Here is a 20412-nt window from a genome sequence, read left to right on the forward strand (position 1 = left end):
ATATTTCAGGTGTCAGCCTTGGCTCAGTGGTAGTGCTCCATCTGAGCCAGAAACTTGAGCGCATAATCTAGGCTGACACTTCAGCGCAGTACTGAGCGAGTGCTGCACTGTCAGCGGTGTCGTCTTTCAGATTCAATGTGAAACCGAGGTCCCATCTGCCTTCCCAAATGGATATAAAAGATCCCTCTATTCGAAGAAAAGCAGAAAGTTCTCCCGGTGTCCAAATAATTTTTATCCCTCAACCAACATCACTAAAACTGATAATCTCGCCAATTATCTCATTGCGGATTGTGGAACATGCTGTATGCAAATTATCTGCTGCATTTCCCTCCATTCCATCAGTGACTACACTTCAAAAATTACTTAATTGGCTGTGATTAATTGGGGGTGGGGGGGAGGGGGTTGGAGGAGGGGGGTCCCACTGCAAGTACTGAGCCAATCCTTCCCTGGCCAGAGCTGCCATCATTTGGATGAGACATTAAACCCAGGCTCCATCTGTCCTCCTGGGTGGATGTAAAAGATTCCATGACACTATTCAAAGAAAGGGGAGGTTTTCCTCATGTCCTAGCCAACATTGGTCCCTCAACCAGCATCACCGAAAACAGATGGATTGATCATTTATATCATTACTTTTTGTGGGACCTTGCTGTGTGCAAATGTGCCTACATTACATTAATGACTACAGATTAAAAAAAAGGTACTTCATTGGCTATGAAGTGCTGAGGATGGAAGCGCTATATAAATGCATTTTCTTTCTTTAATGCTAGCTCTTGGAGGGAAAAAAAGGGGGGGAAAATATGCCAAATTTCAGGAAAACTCTGGGAAATTTCTCACTGACTCCATAAGCTCCAGGAGACGATGGTAATCAATGACACATCACTAGACATACTTATATAACTCTCACAACCCCCACACAATGGCCGGAATTTCCACAGAAAAGTGGGTGGGTGGTTAAATGCGCTGAAATTGACAGCACGTCGGGAAACGGGTTTCAACCCGACGGCTTCCGCATTTCACTCGAACGCGTTCGGCTGCGAGCGAGAAACCTCCTCGGGAGAGGTGGGTTAAAGCAATTAAGAGCTAGTTAAGAGGCTATTAAGAGCATTTTTTACATGGGTTTTCAAGTTTAACTGTATGTGCACAGGATTCCCGGGTTTCCTGGACCTCGCCAATGAGAGCAAGGCGAGAGCACAGTGGCAATTGAGGGGGCTGAACAAAGGAGAGGCAAAAAAAAAATCACATAAGTACTGAAACCTCACACCTGCTTCCTTGCCTAAGTGAAAGGCTTTTGCTCACAGCACTTAGTCTGAGAGTTTGCTTTCAATTCTTTGCAGGTGATTTGTACAATTTTGGAGGTCACTTTCACTACTTCGGAGGATTGTACAGGGGGTACATCTGATCTGCACTTTATATCCGTCATACATCAGTTCCACATGGGCGCCGCTTATGCTGTTTCACCTTGGACCTCAGATGAGGACCAAGATGAGCACCAGCAGCAACAACACCAGCAGAAGCCTTCTCTTCACTGACCTGCCGCTCCACAGGAGGGGATGAGCACAGGGGAGCGGCTCGCAGGAGGCGATACCCCAACACAGGGTATATAGGCAAAGGTTCAGCTTCCAGGACATGATTGAACACCAGTGACTCAGGAGGCTCAGGGCATCGTGTCAGGTTGTGGCAGACATTTGTAGCCTGCTGGAAGAAGACCTGCTGCCAAGTGGACCTGGTGAACACCCGTTACCAGTGGCTGTCAAAGTGACCACCGCCCTCAACTTCCTCGCGGCTGGCGATGCAATTGAGACAATTATCAGGTAGCTTACAGGCACTTAAGAGCCGTTTTTCACTTACTTTTTAAATTTCTCTTGCATGGCCACGGGATTCACACAGCTTGGGAACAACGTCTGTCAACCTGAGGCGGGAGTTCCGTGGCCATTGCTCCAGCTGATTACTTGACAGCATGAAATGTACAGTAAAAGCTCCCACCTGATAGATGATCACTTTCCTCAGGCAGAAGCTGTTGCTCAGTCCATTTCCAGCACAGATTCTGCAGGCTGAAAGTTTTTCCAGCAAAGTCTCTATCCGGTGTCACCTCATTGGAAGAACTCTCTCACTATTGACAGAATGCTTCTGTCATCTGTACTTCACCTGCCATCTATTCCATCAACATGGGTGCCGTTTATACTGTCTCACCGTGGTCCTCAGAATCGGACCACGATGAGCCCCAACACCAACAACACCAACCTTCTCCACAATCAACTGATTCTGCACAGGACAGAGGGCAACAGCACCCAACCACATTGCTGCCCGGGAGGCCAGGGATGTCCTCATCATGGCCAGATTTAGTTAACTTTATGCTGTACACCAATGTGGCTGCCACATGATGCGCCAGGTTGGCACCACCCCACACCAACACCTTAAAGCACCCCTACAATGACCAAGCCATTCCTTTCACACTCATCACCATTGCGGGGGGTTCCGTTATGTCTCACCATTCACTGCAGCTCACTAAGCCACTTCCAAAGGTGCACAAAAATCTGTCCAAGACCGGAAAGTGTTGAAAATAAAGATTTTTATGTTTGACACCACATTAACAGAAACTTTACATAAACATTGGATAAAACACCCAAGTGCCTACCCTTGTGTGTTGTTAAGTTGGTATGATTGCACCAGGATGAGGGTGAGTGTGAGGGGTGGCTAGTGAGATGGGGATGTGATAATATAGATAGAGAGGGATAGGTGGAGGTGCAAGGTATGTTGGTGTGAGTAAGGATGTGCAGGAGTAGGGTTGGGAAGGCAGAGTGATGGGGATGTGATGAGAGGCACAGCAGGATGAAGTTGAGTGTGGCTTTGTACTAACGTTTCCTGATCTAATGAGATCATTGAAACGTGTGCGGCACTGCACCCAGGTCCTCCTGAACACATCCCTGCTTGTGACCTCCTCTGCAATCTGCAACCAGGCTATCTTGGTCTCCTGGGGAGGTCTCTTCCGCCCATCGGAAGGGGAAAGAACCTCCCTGCATGCTCCGACTCACTCCATAATCATATGGAGGGAGTCATCGGAGAACCTGGGTGCAGCCCTTTGTCACTGTGCAGTCATTGTCAGTGTTTGCAACACTCTAATGCTGTAGTGCAATGACAGCACTGTTAAATTAAACTTCAAATCTAATAGGGCCATGGTCCCTTTAAAGATCCCAGCTGAAAACACGTTATGAATGACGTCACCAGACCCGCTCCATCTCATTGGGCCGGGTAACGCGCTGGGCGGGCTTAATAGGCTCCATTAAGGGAAGTTCATTTTCAACAGCGGGATGGAGCCAGCAGTGGGGTCATGACCCGCCATGGTAGGCAAAATTCCGGCCGCGGCCCCGTCTGCTCTCTCATGTGGACGTAAAAAATCCCATGGCACTATTTCGAAGAAGAGGAGGGGAGTTCTCCCCAGCGTCCTGGCCAATTTTTATCCCTCAACCAACATCACTAAAACAGATTATCTGGGCATTATCACGTTGCTGTTTGTGGGAGCTTGCTGTGCACAAATTGGCTGTCACATTTTCTACATTACAACAGTGACTACACTCCAAAAGTACTTCATTGGCATGCAAGTCTTTCTTTCTTTTCTTTCATCACGCCCGCTAGTGTTAATTGGTCGGGAAACCCGGAAGTCAGATGCAAATGCAGTGTCTTTGTTAAAAAGCCACTGACAAACGCACCACTGAAACTTGCGCTCCAGGGCTCCCCCACTGCCTGCACACATCAGGCAGTGAAAATTTCGGGCGATGAAAATTCCGACCAGTATGTCCTATTACACTAAGGAATAGACGATTGTGCATGATCAGAAAAGACTATTTATATCCATCAGGTTTATACTCTTCAATAGACTAAACTGCCAAAAATATATCTATCACCCTCTTGAAATTTATAACATCCTGTACTTCCACTACCACTCTGGGTTAAAAGAAAGACTTGCATTTATATAGCACCTTTCACGACCACCGGACATCTCAAAGCGCTTTACAGCCAATGAAGTACTTTTGGAGTGTAGTCACTATTGTAATGTGGGCAACACGGCAGCCAATTTGCACACAGGAAGCTCCCAAAAACAGCAATGTGATAATGACCAGATAATCTGTTTTTGTTATGTTGATTGAGGGATAAATATTGGCCAGGACACCCGGGATAACTCCCCTGCTCTTCTTCGAAATAGTGCCATGGGATCTTTTATGTCCACCTGAGAGAGCAGACAGGGCCTTGGTTTAACGTCTCATCCAAAAGACGGCACCTCCGACAGTGCAGCACTGCACTGGAGTGTCAGCCTAGATTTATGTGCTTAAGTCTCTGGATGGGACTTGAACCCACGACCTTCTGACTCAGAGGCGAGTGTGCTACCCACTTTTTTTTAAATTAATATACTTTATTGAACATTAAGAACATTTACAACATCGTGATCATTTCATTGTATCATACAAATCAATTCCGCCGCTCTGCACAGCCATTCCGCCACCACATTTTAACATCAAAACCTGAAGTTTAATTTGTCTCCTGTAACATATATTAATCGATTGTACTTTAAAAATTGATTGTAAAATACTATCTTTAAATTCCTTTCTGAATAAAACATCCACAGAGCCTTATAATGATCTTTTAGCTTATATTTAAAATACTCTTTTAGATTGATTCTCCTCCCCTTAAAAAACAGAGCATTCCTTCTTTGCGCAATCACAAATCTAGCCAAACTGAACATTAAATTAATTGCCGCTCCACTAGACTTGGGCAGACTCTCCTACAATCCCCATCTCAAAATTGAGTCCGACGGGATTCTCATTCTCGCTCTTCGGTCCCCACCCAGCAAAAAAGCTTCACACAACTGTCGAACATAGTACTTAAAATCATTTAACTGCGGACATAACGCCAGTAAATGGGACAGAGTCTTATCCCGTGTCCCACACACTGGGCAAGTTGCCCCCTCCACTCGCCCAATCTTGCACAAGACCGTCATGGTAAAAATCCGGTTATGAGCCAATTTGAAATCCAGTTCAATCCACTCTGGACATTTAAAATTCGCTCACACTCCCTTCCAAATCCTGTTGAAGTCCAGCTGTGGGTATATACTCTGCCAAAACTCCTGACCAGCAGGTGTCTTGAATCTCCATTCTCTAAATACCTCATAGAAATCTCGAGTATTACAGTTGTCAAATTGGACCAACTCTCTCCCTTTCTCCAGCAGAAAGCTTGGAAAAGCAGGACGCATTTTACTTCCTTTGGAGATTTCCACATTTATTTCTTCCATCCAATCCTGTGACATTGCCCTCACAATCTTCTCATACATGATCCCTATTGCTTTTTCCTCTACCTCCTGATCCTCCTCCCACACCATGGGGTCGATTTTCATTCAGCAGTCGGGAAGGAGGCGGGACTACAACTTTCGGGTTTTAGTCCCGCCTACATCGACGTCTGGCCAATCCACGCAATTTTCCCAGCGGGCTCAGCAGGCCAATTAAGGGCCACCCGGCAACAGGTGACGTCACAGACTGAAATTTCATCTGTCAAGACGTCTTGACAGATGAAATATCAGTGTTTCACAGCTGTTTGAAGCTGTCAAACACTGACAGTCTGACTTCTAACCCGAGTCCTTCTACACAGACTCAGTTAGAACTCTCACCGGCAATGAAAGCTGAAGGCTGTCACTTTTGACAGCTCGCAGCCATTTTGCTTTCAGTGCCGGCTGAGTGATGGACTCCCGAAACCTGGAGGAAGAAAGGCTGTAAAGGTAAGTACAGGTAATTTAAACTTCTTTACACACTTTAGACACACCAAACACACTTACCTTTGCACTCATGCACCCATCACTCACCTGAACACCGACATCGCAACCCTTCCAAGTCCTTCAACCCGACAGCCCGCTTGCTCTAACCTGGCGTGGTTTGAAACCGCCGGGAATCCCACACGACACCCCTCAAAATAGGGATTAGGCTAAAAACTGCCTGTTAACTACCTGTTAACAGGCAGTTAATTGGCACTAATCCCTTCCCGCCTCGGGTCGGCGGGTCCCAGTGCAGGGCGGATACCCGCCTCCTGTGAAACTTATGTGGAGGCGGGTTTTGGGCGGGATGGTGTCGGGACCCCCGAATTCGGGATTTTAGCCCCACGCACGCCTAAAAGCCCGCCTCATGGCACACTGAAAATCGAGGCCCATGTCTCTCACTATCGCTTCCGGCAACCAACCTGGAATTACTTCGTATAATACATCTTTCACACATATAATAGCAGCTTTTATAAAAGCTTGATTAAATGAAACCTCTCCTTCGATGTTGACCCACCTGTTCAAAATTCCGCAGACCCCTTGGGCATAAACTGCACACTTTTTAAAAATTGGGCCCAAGTCTCTACAACCCCCTTATAAAACCTAGGGAGAAGTTTAATCGATTTCAAAAACATATTATTGTATTCCATATACAATATCCCCTGCCCTCCTATCCCACTTCATTTTTAAAAATGCTCAAAACAACTCTTCCAAAAACTTGTATTTGACTTCTGAAGAAATCTCTTCACCCATTTGATTCTAAAGGATTTTTTCTTCAAATCAATATCTGGCAAATTGAGTCCTCCCTGATTTCTCTGTCCAATGATGGTATTGTAAGCCACCAAGGCTGGTTTCCCTTCCCATAAAAACCTCACACAGGCCTCTCAGATGGACTTTTCCGCCCACTCAGGAATATCCTCCACCGTCAACAAGTACCATAGCTTAGATAGCAGGAGAGCAGACACCACTGTCGCTCTTCCTTGCACTTTCAACCACCTTCTTTCCCATCATTCACAAAATCTTTTTAATTTTCATAACCTTCAGTTCCCAATTTAATTGATCCACTTCATCCCTGTCTTTCTTGCACCCCATATGCACCCCCAGAACTTCCAAAACCTCCACCACCTTAAAGGGACTTTCCCCCAACCATTCCCCCCTACCCCATCCTGCAACCAGGCATTGGGACTTACTATAATTCACTCTGGCTCCTGAAGCTCTACAATATTCCTCCACAACATCCATACCTTTCCTCACTGACTCCCCATTTCTCAATGTTAAGGTTGTGTCATCTGCATATTGGTGTATCACCGACACCAGCCCGGAACTGGGAACCACAATCACAACTACACCTTGTTTCTTTCGCATCATGTAACCTAATGGTTCTGCTACCAAAGTGTACAACAATGGGGACAGGGGACAACCCTGTCTCACTGATCTCTGTATCAGAAAATACTTGGATAAAAAACCATTACATTTAACACAGCTAAATATGTTTGAATAAAAAATCCTTATCCACTCAATGAAATTTCCCCCGAAACAAAATGCTTCCAAAACCTTCAATAAAAGCTCATGAGAGACCCTATCAAAGGCTTTCTCTTGATCTATCTTTAGCACATAAACCTCCCTCCCACTCTCTTCCATGAGCTCCATCGCATCTCGGATTGAGACCACAGAGTCTGCGATGTCCCGGCCTATGACTCCATAGGATTGAGAGGGCAAAACTATCTGCAGCAACACCTCCTTCAAACGATTTGCCATAACCCTCACCAAGATCTTATAATCCACATTTAATAATGTGATGGGCCTCCAATTCTTCAGATCCCTTCTATCCACTTTATTTTTATATAAGCTAAGCTTATGACACCACTCCTCATAGATGGGGCCAAGCTTCCCTCAATTTTAATTTCCTTAAAAACTCCTAAGTGCAATGGACATAAAATCTCAAAAAATTCTTTATAAAATTCTGCACTTAGTCCATCAGACCCTGGGTTTCCCCCTCCCCCCCATTCCACTTATTGCTACTTTCATTTCCGCTAATCCTACTTCTTTGTCACACATGCTTCTCTCATTCTCCTTTAAACCCTCTTCAAAAAAAGCACTAACCTTCTCCATTGCCAAATTGGAAATGTCTTCTTTTGTATATAACTCTTGATAAAAGCTGCTAACCACCCCTAAAATCTCCCCACTTTCATGAATGATCTTCTCCCCAACCTTCAACTCTTCAATTAATGATAATCTCTGTCGCAGCTTCTCTTGCTCTAGAAAATATCTAGTGCATCTTTCGCCCTCCAATGCATCTCTAGCCTTTGCACGGAGAATGGCCCGCTTGCATTTTTCAGCTTGCAATAATTCCCACTCTTCCTTTAGCACCCAGAATTTAGTCTCAGCTTCCTTATCCCCTCCGTCAACTGCTTTACAGACATCCGTAAACCTTTTGTTTATATTCTCTTCTCGACGCCGGTTAGCTGCTGCTCTTTTTCCCATAACATACCGAAAAAACTTTTACCTCATATTTGAAATTGTCCCACCAAACTCTTCTTTCTTTCAAGAACAAAGGTTCCTTCCGAGCATTCTTTATTATATTTAAAATCCCTTCTTTATCAGCAATTTCTTTCAGGTATTGATTGTTTAAAATCCACACCCCTGAACCGATCTTAACTCTGCTGTTCCTAATTCTAAGAACCAAAGCCGAGTGGTCACTAAAAAATACTTTTTTATAATAAATCTCCATCACCTCAGAACTTAAACCCTTCCCACATTAACACAAAACCTATTTGGCTCTTTTTTTAAATTAATTGATGGGATGTGGGCGTCGCTGGCTAGGCCTGCATTTAGTGCCCATCCCGAATTGCCCTTGAGAAGATGGTGGTGAGCCACCTTCTTGAACCGCTGCAGTCCATATGGTGTAGGTACACCCACAATGCTGTTAGGAAGGGAGTTCCAGGATTTTGGCCCAGCGACAGTGGATATACACAATACACAGGCTTATATAGCCCAAGTGGCAATTACCGGCATTACGCACACCTGGGGCTCTTAAAGGCACATACACCACAATTGCTCCCCTTCTAGCTAACTAGTACATCATATTTTAAGTAATTATTAATTACATGTTATATGCAAAATAATATACATTGCTGTATTAATTAATTATAAGTTAGTCTCTCAGGAGGCTTCCTGACTCGGTCCGGATAACGCCTCGGGGGTGTAGTAGTTTCTGGTGGTGTAGTAGGTTCTTCTGGCAAGGCTGATTCGGCTTGAAGGCCAGTGTCGGGTTCATCGGGCTCCAGTATCACCGGATCGGAGGTAGATATGGGTATCTCTACTTCATCGTTAGATGTATAGAGTGGTGGTGTAAGTTGTCCCTTTTCGGATGACTTGATGATTTGGTCAGCATGGCGCCTTATTATGCTGTCTCCGATGTCCACGGTATACATCAGTGGTCCTAATCGTGCGCAGATAGTTCCAGGCTGCCATTTCTCGGTACGGTAGTCCCGGGCCAAAACCGGTTGGCCTATCTGGAAGGCCCCAGTTGGCCTTTCATTCATGCCCTGAAACTGCCGGTTCTCCACGTCCCTTCGGATGTTGGGCTTGACCAAATCCAGCCGGCATCTTAGGTTTCTATTGTAGAACATCGTGGCGGGAGTTTGGTTAGTAACCATATGCGTTGCATTCCTATATGCAAATAAGAAGTTATCCACCTTGTGCTGAAGTTTTATGTCTTCATTACCCATGGCCTTGATGGCCTTCTTGAAGGTCTGGACAAACCTTTCAGCCAATCCATTGGTGGCGGGATGGTATGGGGCGGACGTGTAGTGCTTTACCCCATTGTTCTTTAAGAACTTTCTGAATTCTTCGGACACAAATTGCGGTCCATTATCAGAACATATCTGTTCCGGCAGCCCATTCCTGGCAAATATGGTCCTTAATACTGTGATGGTTTTTTCCGTGGTGGTGGAGGACATCTTTATTACCTCCGGCCACTTGGAGTGTGCATCAACTGCGATTAAGAACATTGAGTCCATAAATGGACCAGCAAAGTCGATGTGCACCCTTTGCCAGGGAGATGAGGGCCACTCCCATGGATGTAGAGGGGCCTGTGGCGGAGCATTTTGGACCTTCTGGCATCCTAGGCAGCTCTTGGTCATGTCTTCGATGTCTCCATCGATACCTGGCCACCATACAAACGCCCTAGCTAGGTTCTTCATTTTCACTCCACCCAGATGCCCCTCGTGAAGCTCCTTTAGCACTTTATCCTGGAGTTTGGGTGGAATCACCACTCTGGATCCACACATCAAGGTTCCTCGGCACACTGACAGCTGTTCTCTTCTTTGCGAGAATGCTGGCAACAGTGGTTCGCCATGTGCTGGCCATTCCTTCACTGTTAAATCGTAGACCCGTGAGAGAGTAGGGTCATTTCTTGTCTCCCTTTCAATGGCAAAATTTGTCACCGGTAGACATTCCACTATGGTAGAGTGGAATATCTCTACTGGGTCTACTGTAGGTGCCTCTTCTATCGTTGGCAACGGTAGGCGTGATAAACCGTCAGCATTCCCATGCTGTTTTGACCCTTTGTATTCAATGTTGTATTGGTGTGCCCCTAGAAAAAGGGACCACCTCTGTAGTCTTTGTGCCGTCATAATGGGGACACCTTTTTTAGGGTTGAATATGGAGATGAGGGGTTGATGGTCAGTCAGCAAGGTAAATTTTTGTCCGTGTAGGTAATGGTTGAATTTCTTCACTCCCCATACCAGGCTGAGTGCTTCCCTGTCTATCTGGGCATAGTTACGCTCAGCTGAGTTCAATGAGCGTGACGCAAAAGCTATCGGCCGTTCCGAGCCATCAGGGAATCTATGGGACAATACCGCTCCTATGCCGTAAGGGGATGCATCGCACGCCAGTCTGATTGGTAGTGATTGGTTGTAATGAGCCAAAATTTTCTTGGATGTGATTAAGTCTTTACATTTATGGAAGGCACATTTACAGTCTTCGTTCCATTTCCAAATCACTCCTGTCTGTAGAAGATCATTAAGAGGGTATAGAATAGTTGAGAAGTTCGGTAAAAATTTATGATAGTAATTTATTAATCCCAGGAATGACCTTAATTGTGAAACATTTTCAGGTGCTGGGGCTTTTATAACTGCTTCAATTTTTTCAGGTGACTTATGCAACCCTTCCTTATTAATTATGTGGCCACAATATGATATCTGATTTTGGAAAAATTCGCACTTGGGGCGATTTGCTCGTAGGCCCCGTTCTTTCAGCCTAGTGAGCACCTGCTCCAAATTGGCAAGGTGCTCGTTGTCATTTTCTCCTGTTATAAGGATGTCGTCTAGGTAGCATTGAGTCCCCGGAATCCCTTGCAGGACTTGCTCCATAGCTCTTTGCCAGATAGCTGGAGCTGATGCTATTCCAAAAACCAGTCGATTGTACTGGTACAGGCCTTTGTGTGTGTTTATTGTGAGATACTTTTTAGAGGTCTCCTCAACCTCCATCTGTAGATATGCCTGTGCCAAGTCAATTTTTGTGAAACGTTTCCCTCCGGATAGTGAGGCGAAAATATCTTCTATCCTCGGAAGAGGATACTGTACCGTGTGAAGGACCGGGTTTACAGTCACCTTAAAGTCCCCAAAGTCCCCACAGATGCGAATTTTTTCCTGTTCCTCAGAGTTATTTTTCAATGTTTTTTTCGTGACTGGAACGATGGGTGTTGCCCATTCGCTCCAATCTATTTTGGATAATACGCCTGCCTTTTCCAAATTCTTCAGCTCTGCCTCGACTGCCGGACGTATTGCGTATGGCACCGGTCTTGCCTTAAAAAATTTTGGAATTGCTGTATCTTCCACTTTTATTGAGGCGGTGATGCCTTTCAAGGTTCCTAGTTTCTCTTGAAACGCTTCTTTGGCGTTGGCCAAGATGTCTTTTAATCGTTCAGGTATGATGTCATCATTGTTTTTTTCCTTACTGGTCACCGTCAGTGCCTGAATGGAGTGCCAGTCTAAACGTATCTTCCTTATCCATTCACGTCCCAACAACGGTGGACCACCATCTTGTAGAATGTATAAATACAACTTTTATATTTCTTTGCCGTTGTATACCACAGGCACCCTTATTTTTCCTTTGGGGTAGACTTTCTGCCCCGTATATGTTTTTAAGATAATGGATGTGTCTTTTAGAGGTATATGCGAAACTAGCCTCTCGTAATCTCGTCGATTTATTACGGTTAGAGCTGATCCTGTATCTAGCTCCATTTTAACTGGGGACCCTGCTATTGTGAGGGTAACCCAAATGGTTTGGTAATCCTCTTTGGCAAGTACATTATGTAATTTGAGACAGCTTAGTCTCTTGTTTCCGGAGTCGCTATCGCTATTCTGGTCTTCGGAGCTATTGTCCGTCATCATTTGTACCTTCCTGTACTTTTCTTTATTGATTTTTTGTTTTCTGTCAGTGGATTTATTTTGTCCAGATTGGCATACCCGTGCAATGTGTCCAATCTTACCACATTGCCTGCATGCTTTGCCCTTGAACCAGCAGTCCCTCTGGTTATGGGTGGCTCTGCCGCAGCGATAACATCTTCCGAACTCCTGTGTCATTTTATGGGTGCCGAAGTCCTGTGTCTCTTGTTGTATCTCTGCAGCTCCTTTTGCTGCTGCTTCGTATGATACAGCTATACTGAAAGCTTTGTCCAATGTTAAATCTTTTTCAGAAAGCAGTCTTTTTTGTGTTCCTTCACTTAAGAGACTGCAAACAAATTTGTCTCGAAGATAATCCGATAGTCCTGCTCCGAATTGGCAGTACTTTGATAGCTTTCTTAACTCGTTTAGGTAATCAGCGTTACTTTCATTCTTGTGTTCATTTCTCTTGAAGAACTTGAATCGTTCCGCTATCAGCGGCGGTGTTGGGTTTAAATGCTCCTGCAGGGTATCAACAATTTCTTTAAAAGTCTTGTCCTTTGGTTTGGCTGGAGTGATTAAATTTCGTAACAGCCCGTATGTCTTCGCGCCCATTAAGTTCAGAAGTACTGAAGCTTTTTTTTCAATCTGTTATTCCATTTGCAGTGCAATAAACCTCTACTCTTTCCACGTATGTGGTCCAATCTTCTATTTTGCCATCAAAAGCCTCAATATTACCAGATTTAGGCATTTCAGAAAAGATATGGCGCTTCCCGCGCTTTTTTTTTCTCTCTGTAGCAACGATATGGCGCTTCCCGCGCTTTCCCGCCGCTGCTTTACTGTGGTTTCCGTTTATTCACTTTTGGAGACTCGTTCCCGACGGAGGTCTAAACGCTGACCTGCTTGCCGCGCCGGCCGTCTCTCGAGTGCACCCTCCCAGTCCGTTATTGCTTGCCTCCGATTTCGCTGCCTGTCTCAGCTGTAGAGCCCGCCGCTGGAGCTCCAGCCTGACGCCCAGGAAGGATTAGCGCAGTACCTGTCACCAGCTTGGCCAGCTGGTGAAACCACAGTTTCTCTTACTTCCTTGAGTCTTCTGGACGCTGGAGGAATCGATGTCCTTGAGGTGCTGCCAAATTGCAGGTAAGTCCGTTTCCACTTCGTCGCCACTGTAGTGTCCGTGTGTAGATAAAGACACTGAAGACAGGAGTTGGTTCATAGGTATTTACTAAGCAAGTCTGGGGGGGGTTTCTAAAGGATATACACAATACACAGGCTTATATAGCCCAAGTGGCAATTACCGGCATTACGCACACCTGGGGCTCTTAAAGGCACATACACCACATTTACCAGCTGTGTCCTCCAACTGCTCCGCTCCTCCGGCCATTCCACTCACACCTCTTGCTCCTTCTCCCATCTCCTCGTCACTCATAGAGCTTCCTTCTGCCTCACACTCACAGCGGCTGGGGCCCTTGTGACACACCCCACAGATCTCCGCCTTGCAGCTCCGAGCGATGTGTCCAGACTCGTCGCAATTATAACAGTACAAGTCTGGACAGTTTCTTACAAGATAGTCGTGTCCAGGACAATAATAACAAACCTTTACTTGGTTATCATGCAGTACTTGAAAGTACTGCACTCCTTCCATTGTCTCAAATTTCATGCTGTACGGTAATGACTTCACCTCCTCTGGGAACCGCACCTTTACATAACGGGTTCCATCTGCTACCCGTGTTCCTGGATAGTACCTTCTCTTTATTGCTAAGCAAATTTTAACGTCCAACGACTCCAACTTTTTGATTAGCACATCATCCTCAATATAAACTGGCAAGTATAAGAATGAGACCACCACCTCTTCCGAATATAACAGAGATACCTCCAAGAACTTATCGCCAACTTTCAGACTGAGTAAAAGTCTTTCCACCTCCTCTTGGCCACTGACCGTCACCTCGAACCCAACATTCCGCTTTGGTCGGCAGGCAAAGCAGCTTCCCTCGCCACAGTCCTCATGTACCGCTTGGATAATATCCCAAGCTCGTATCTCCTTATCCTCGCACTGAACCACCACCGTGTTTTCTTTTCCAAATCTCCTGGGGTCCCGGCCCAAATCTTTGGGCCTTTTTCTTTCCCTTCCAACCACAGTTTCTTCCCTAATTAAATTCATCTTGGGAACACTGTCCTCTGAGGGGCCTGGCATTCCGGACCCCTCAGCAGCCATCTGGCTGTTTTTTATGGGCTAAAAAGGCCCTAAAACTTGAAAACAAAAACCCCAAAACCCACCACCAACTTTATACAAACTCACTCCAACTCCCTGCTGCAATCAGGCAACCAGTAACACCTGCTCACTCCTAGCCCCTCCCACCTAGAGTGTGCCACCCACTAAGCCACAGCTGACACAGCCATTTCATGTATTCACCACCTTCTGTATGAAAATTTATACCTTCAAATACATCTTAATTTGTTTGTCTAATGTTGAAGCCATGTACCCTTATCCTACAGCTTGTTAATATTGAAAATATCTCTCTGATCCAGTTTATCAATTTTGTCTTTCTTCTTAGCCCAATCATATTTATTAACTTAGTTGCCTACCTTTGTATTCCCTCCAAGGCAAGAATGTCCCCTTCCCAGTGGTGCAATGCCCTGAATTACACACACAACTCAAGATGGCTGTTTTGACATTGATTCTACATGGCCAGTGTTAAGCTGGGTTTCTCCTCCCCTCAAACATCACTAATCCCAGAAACCAAGACCAAATAGGTTGACTTGTATTACTTCTGGTGCAAGTACAATCATGCCAAGAAACTTGGATGTGTTAATGTACTCCCCCTGCAAGCACCATGCAACTGAAATGTACAATGGCTTCATAAAACATGTCAATGTTAAAAAAAGTGGCTAGTATACCATTATGCCCATGTTCCTTTCTAAGCCTTGCTGTGCTAATTCTGTCCCCTTCATTGTATATCTGTCACTAATTTTTTGCCAAATATGCAATGCTTTATATTTGTCAGTATTAAAATGTTATTGCCATTTCTCTGGTCATGGGAACAGAGAAACAGGAACCTCTCAAGTCTGTTGGATGATCAAGATTGCACATAAAGGTCCAAGTAAAAAAATATGTTTGTAACTTTGTGTTACTTCATTAGTTCTTAAACTTAGAATAGTTTTCAAATGTGGGGGATTACTATGGATGCACACATAATTTAAACATTTCCAGTAAAGGCAGTTTAAAAGTTAATGTAAGCAGAATGTGAGAGGGAGAGGAATTTATGAATTATGGACAGGCTTGGTGGGTATACATCAGAAGTGTTGACAATCCAGTGATAGCAGGAGTCCAAATCCCTGTCCATCCAGTGGAGATTTACCAAATTGGCAACTCGTGAAATTGAAACTTCAAATTATGAATATCCAGATTTTTAACTCTTGGAATCCTACTTGTATATGTATCTAAATGCTCACCTAGACCAAATCTGTCAAGGTTTGGTTGGGGTGTCCCACTGCAGCAGGGCTTCCCAGTTATATTTACTTTATTCACTTCCTCCTGTACGCAATGCTAATTTTTCATTTAACCAAATATAGCTAAAAAGGCTTTACCAATTGTTACACGTGACCACAGCCGGAACAGCTGTGTAAACAATACTTCAGCTATTTCAAAATCATGGAGTATATTTCGGCCTTTTTGTTTCATCAATCTTGATTTTACTTCAAGTAGGACCCCTACGGCAAAGTGATTATATCTCAGTGTTTAAAAAAATCGGTCAGCATCTGAAAATATGTTAATGCTTGGGGCTCAAGGTCGTGAGGATTTACTAAGACAAAATTTTTTTGACAGCATTGCACAGAAGTTGCTGTCAGAACATATGAAGAATGCTGTTCTCGCGGACTAGTGACTGACCAGTCTTTCAAAAGGGGGTTTGCAAATTCGGTCTTTAAGTCTCCACTTCCTGTTTGCAGAATGTCACAGGCATAAACTCAGCCGTGCAAGATCAAGATGCTACTTCCTAAAAACAGTGCAGGCCCGCTGAGGAGGGGAGGCACATGACATGTGTAACTTACCAGAAATCCCACCACATACAGACACAGCACGAGAGGCGGGCGGCGCGCGCCGTCCCACACCATTGTCCGGGTGTCCGCCGCGCGCCAGCTCCCGTCACTGCCGCCGAGAGGGCTAGGCGCATGCGCACGCGGCCGCTGCTGCCAACAAATGGAACGCGGCGACGTGGTCCGGATGGAGCCATTCGCAGCAAGCGGAACTGCACATGCGCATTTCATCCAGCTGCTCAATCCACAGACCACATTGCAGCTGTTACAAAGCAAATGATAACATTTTGCAGTGGGGCAAAGGAATGGATTAAAATTGGCCTTTTGTTGTACTTACATTGTCGACTTTTTACATTAGAAATGTTCAGTTCATTCCAGATGAAACATGTTACTTTTCTATGAGTAGGTCATCGAATTAGAGTTTTACAGCAGGAGGTGGGTATTCACAGAAAGTAATTTGCCCTTCTTGACTGCACTGAATTGATGTCCCTCTTGACATGCATGGCAACTGTCACCTTTTCACAAGCTGGTCCATATGTCCCCCTCTACTCTCAGGGCTGCTCCTACGAATGGAAGTCGGTTCCAGCCCCTGTACATTTTAGGCAGTAATTCTCACATAAACAAAAGTTCCCACCTACAGTATGCAGCGGCTGGAATTACTCCTAGCAGCAAGACTCAGGAGCAATGCTGAGAGCGAGGGAAGGACAGGAATTGATGACAGTTGGCAATAGCGGGTAGAGGAGAAATGAAGGAGAGAGTAAAATGATCAAGAACTGAGCAGTACTTTAGGGAGGAAGAGGAGAGAAGCTGGGAGAGGCACTTTTGGTGACAGCATTAATTGAGAGGGAATGAAAATGTCAGCATTAATTGATTGGGGAGGGGAACAATGAACTGAAGGTAGGAATAGTTCCCGCTTGAACAGGGGGAGGGAGGAAAGAAGAGTTGTGAGGGAAGAGAGGGAAAAGAGTATCAGCTTGAACAGGCCAAGGTGGAAAAAGGGTGACATTTTGAGGTGATGAGAATTTCCTTTTTGTTATGCAGAGGCTTGTGAGGACATGGATTATCCTTTCAGAAAATTAGTGGAAGCAGAATCTATAACAAAGGAGAAGCGGATAATAAATATATATTTTTAAAATCAAATATTAAAAGGGTATGGGGAATGCACAAGGAAATGAAACTAAATAGATTGCTCTTTTAGAGAGCTGACACAGATGCAATAGAATGAATGGCCTCTTCCTGTGCTGTAAGCTTCTATCATTCTATGAATTTGAAGAAAGAAGAATGCCAGATTGAATGGAAAGGCAGAAGAGGGAAAGTGCCTGTATGAATTGGGAGGGTTGGTGGAGGAGAGATTATCTTTGTGAAAGGTTGGGGAATTGATTGGTGTCCAACATGAACTAGGCCCAAAGAGGGTATATTGCCTCTATGAACTGGGGCTGGATTAAAAGCAAACGGTTTAGCTGAAATAGTGAGGAAGTATCATAGAAGAAAGAAAAAGACAGTAAGCAATAAGATAATGTTAAAGAAGGAGCATGGGATATTAAAAAGTTAAATGATAAAATTGGGAAAAAGAATAAGGGTCAATATTCCAAACTGAACATAAATGGTATGCACATTATTGCAAAAAACATTCAAAACCAAATTAGGGAGAAGCATGAATAACTATGGCAAGATTTAATATAGTAGCAATAACAGAGATGTGGCTTAGGTTTGGACAGAACTGGAAAGTTAATATTCCTGGTTATAACATTTTTGGGAGAGAGGAGAGGGAAAAAGGATGTCCTAAGGAAATGGTACAATGCTCAGTGTGCATTACAGGACATCAAACAGTGGAGATCACATAGAGGTGGAGATCTTCAGACAGTTTAGAGAGATATGTAAAAATAACAAATCAGTAATACTGGGTAATTTTAACTATCCCAAGATAGACTGGAATAAAGGTAATTAACATATGTGGTCAAAATGGGGAACACTTATTAGAATGCATCCAGAGCTGCTTCCTAGATCAGAATATTTCTAATCAACAAGGGAACAAGCATAGCTCAATTTAGTTCTAGGAAATGAGGTGAGGCAAACAAATGACATAAGAGTAGGAAAATATTGGGTAAATAGTTAAGTTCAATATAAGAATAGAAAAGAATAATAATAAGTCATAAATAAGAGTGCTACACTGGAAAACGGCAGTTTGGTGAGATGAATCTTCATAAAGAGAGGAAGTGAGAATGACCTCAAAAGTGCTTAAAAGGAAAACAGGAGATGGTGAAATGGCTAAAGTGATATTAACAGGAAGTGATGTCTACCAGAAACCTCAACCAGGTCCGTCCCTTTCCCAAGCTCTGCTCTCACAACCGTGACTGGGTCCCTCATGTCCTCATCTTCCCCCTACCAGTCTCTGCATTCATCTTCTGCTGTTTCTGCCACCTGTGATATAATTCCACCACCAAACACATCTCCTCCTACCCTCCCTTTGCTCTCCAAAGGGGCCATTGCCTTTGTGACACCGTGGTTCACTCTTCCACCACCCCACTACCTGCTTCCTACCCCTGGCAAGTCCAGGAGATGCAGCACCTGCCCATTCACTTTCTCCCACACCAATGTCCAGGGCTACAAACACTATTTGAATGTGCACTTCTTCAACCTAGTATACTGTATCCTCTACATTGGGAAAACCAAATGCAGATAAGGTGACCACTTGGCCAATGATCTCCATTCTGTCTGCAAGTGTAAGCCCTGGTGCTTGCTACTTCAAATTCTCGTCCCACTTTCACTCTGTCCTCGCTGTCTTTGGCCTTTTACACTTATCAAACTTGAGGAAAAGCTCCTTGGGGGTTATTTTGGTGAAAGGGTGAAAACAGATGCAATTTGGGTGCTGTACTAATAAGACACGCCTGTTTGAAAGTGTGGATTTAGCATGCAATTTTGGTCCTAATTGCATATGACCATAATTGAACTTGCCTGGAGGTGCTAAAACAGACGCCTGCATGTTTAGTATTCAAGTGCTGATTAGATGCAATTTTCATAGAGCAGTATATGTGGGCTCCACACACCCACTTCCATTGAAGGTGGAGTGCGCTGGCTAACACACAGCAGCAGGTTTCATGATGGCACATGGACCAAGTGAGAGGTTGCATAGGTTCTCAGATGCGGCACTGGAGGTCCTGGTGGAGGAGGTCCAGAGGAGGAGGGATGTCCTGCACACGTAGGGGAGAAGGAGTCCACCTCACCCTCCTGTCCTTTACTCCTGCAGTAGCTGGTGCTGCTCTGTCTGGCTTAGTCTCCTCCTCCCATTCCTCCTGCAGACCAAGGGAGATCCCCAGCAAGATGCCCATGACCAAGCACTCCCTTTCTCCGTGTGACTCCTATAAAGTGTCCAATAATGTAGAGTAGCACAGTACTCACTCTTTTTAAGTGACGTCCTCAGAAAATTTCCGGAATAAATGTTGATAGAGTGTTGGTAGAGTCTTGACAAAGTGTGCCAGACAGTCTCCCTATGTGTTTCAAAAGTGCTCTTCAACAATTCAGCAGCAAGTAAGCAGTGAAAGGTGATATACCTTTAAGTAGCGCTTGAAAACAAGTATTAAGGGGTTTAGCAGCTTTAAAGGTGGATAAATCCCCAGGCCCGGATGACATGTATCCGAGGCTGTTAAGCGAAGCAAAAGAGGAAATAGCAGAGGCCCTGACCATCATTTTCCAATCCTCTCTGGCTTCAGGTGTGGTGCCAGAGGACAGGAGGACTGCTAATGTGGTACCCTTGTTTAAAAAGGGAGAAAAGGATAGACCGAGTAATTACAGGCCAGTCAGCCTAACCTCGGTGGTGGGAAAATTAGTGGAAAAAATTCTGAAGGACAGGATAAATCTTCATTTAGAAAGACATGGATTAATCAAGGATAGTCAGCACGGAATTGTTAAGGGAAGGTCGTGTCTGACAAACTTGATTGAATTTATTGAGGCGGTTACAAGGAGGGTAGATGAGGGTAATGCATTTGATGTAGTGTATATGGACATAAGCAAGGCTTTTGATAAGGTTCCACATGGCAGACTGGTCACGAAGTTAAAAGCCGATGGGATCCAGGGCAAAGTGTCAAGTTGGATTCAAAACTGGCTCAGAAACAGGAAGCAGAGGGTAATGGTTGATGGGTGTTTTTGTGACTGGAAGGCTGTTTCCAGTGGGGTTCCGCAGGGCTCAGTACT

At 44.7% G+C, this 20412-nt stretch overlaps 1 protein-coding gene across 1 annotated transcript in view; it reads right to left on the bottom strand.

The window, feature by feature from the left end:
- The window catches only part of slc67a2 (solute carrier family 67 member 2), a 79524-nt gene extending 63164 nt beyond the window's left edge, over positions 1-16360 (bottom strand). The window contains exon 1 of the mRNA XM_085998960.1: positions 16237-16360. Coding sequence (XP_085855086.1) covers positions 16237-16299 — 63 coding nt within the window. The 5' untranslated portion in view covers positions 16300-16360. The remainder of the gene's footprint in view (positions 1-16236) is intronic.
- Positions 16361-20412: the final 4052 nt, after the last annotated feature.

Source organism: Somniosus microcephalus, chromosome 10, assembly GCF_052327205.1.
Source record: "Somniosus microcephalus isolate GS21.2 chromosome 10, FLI_Smic_1.0, whole genome shotgun sequence".
NCBI lineage: Eukaryota > Metazoa > Chordata > Chondrichthyes > Squaliformes > Somniosidae > Somniosus > Somniosus microcephalus.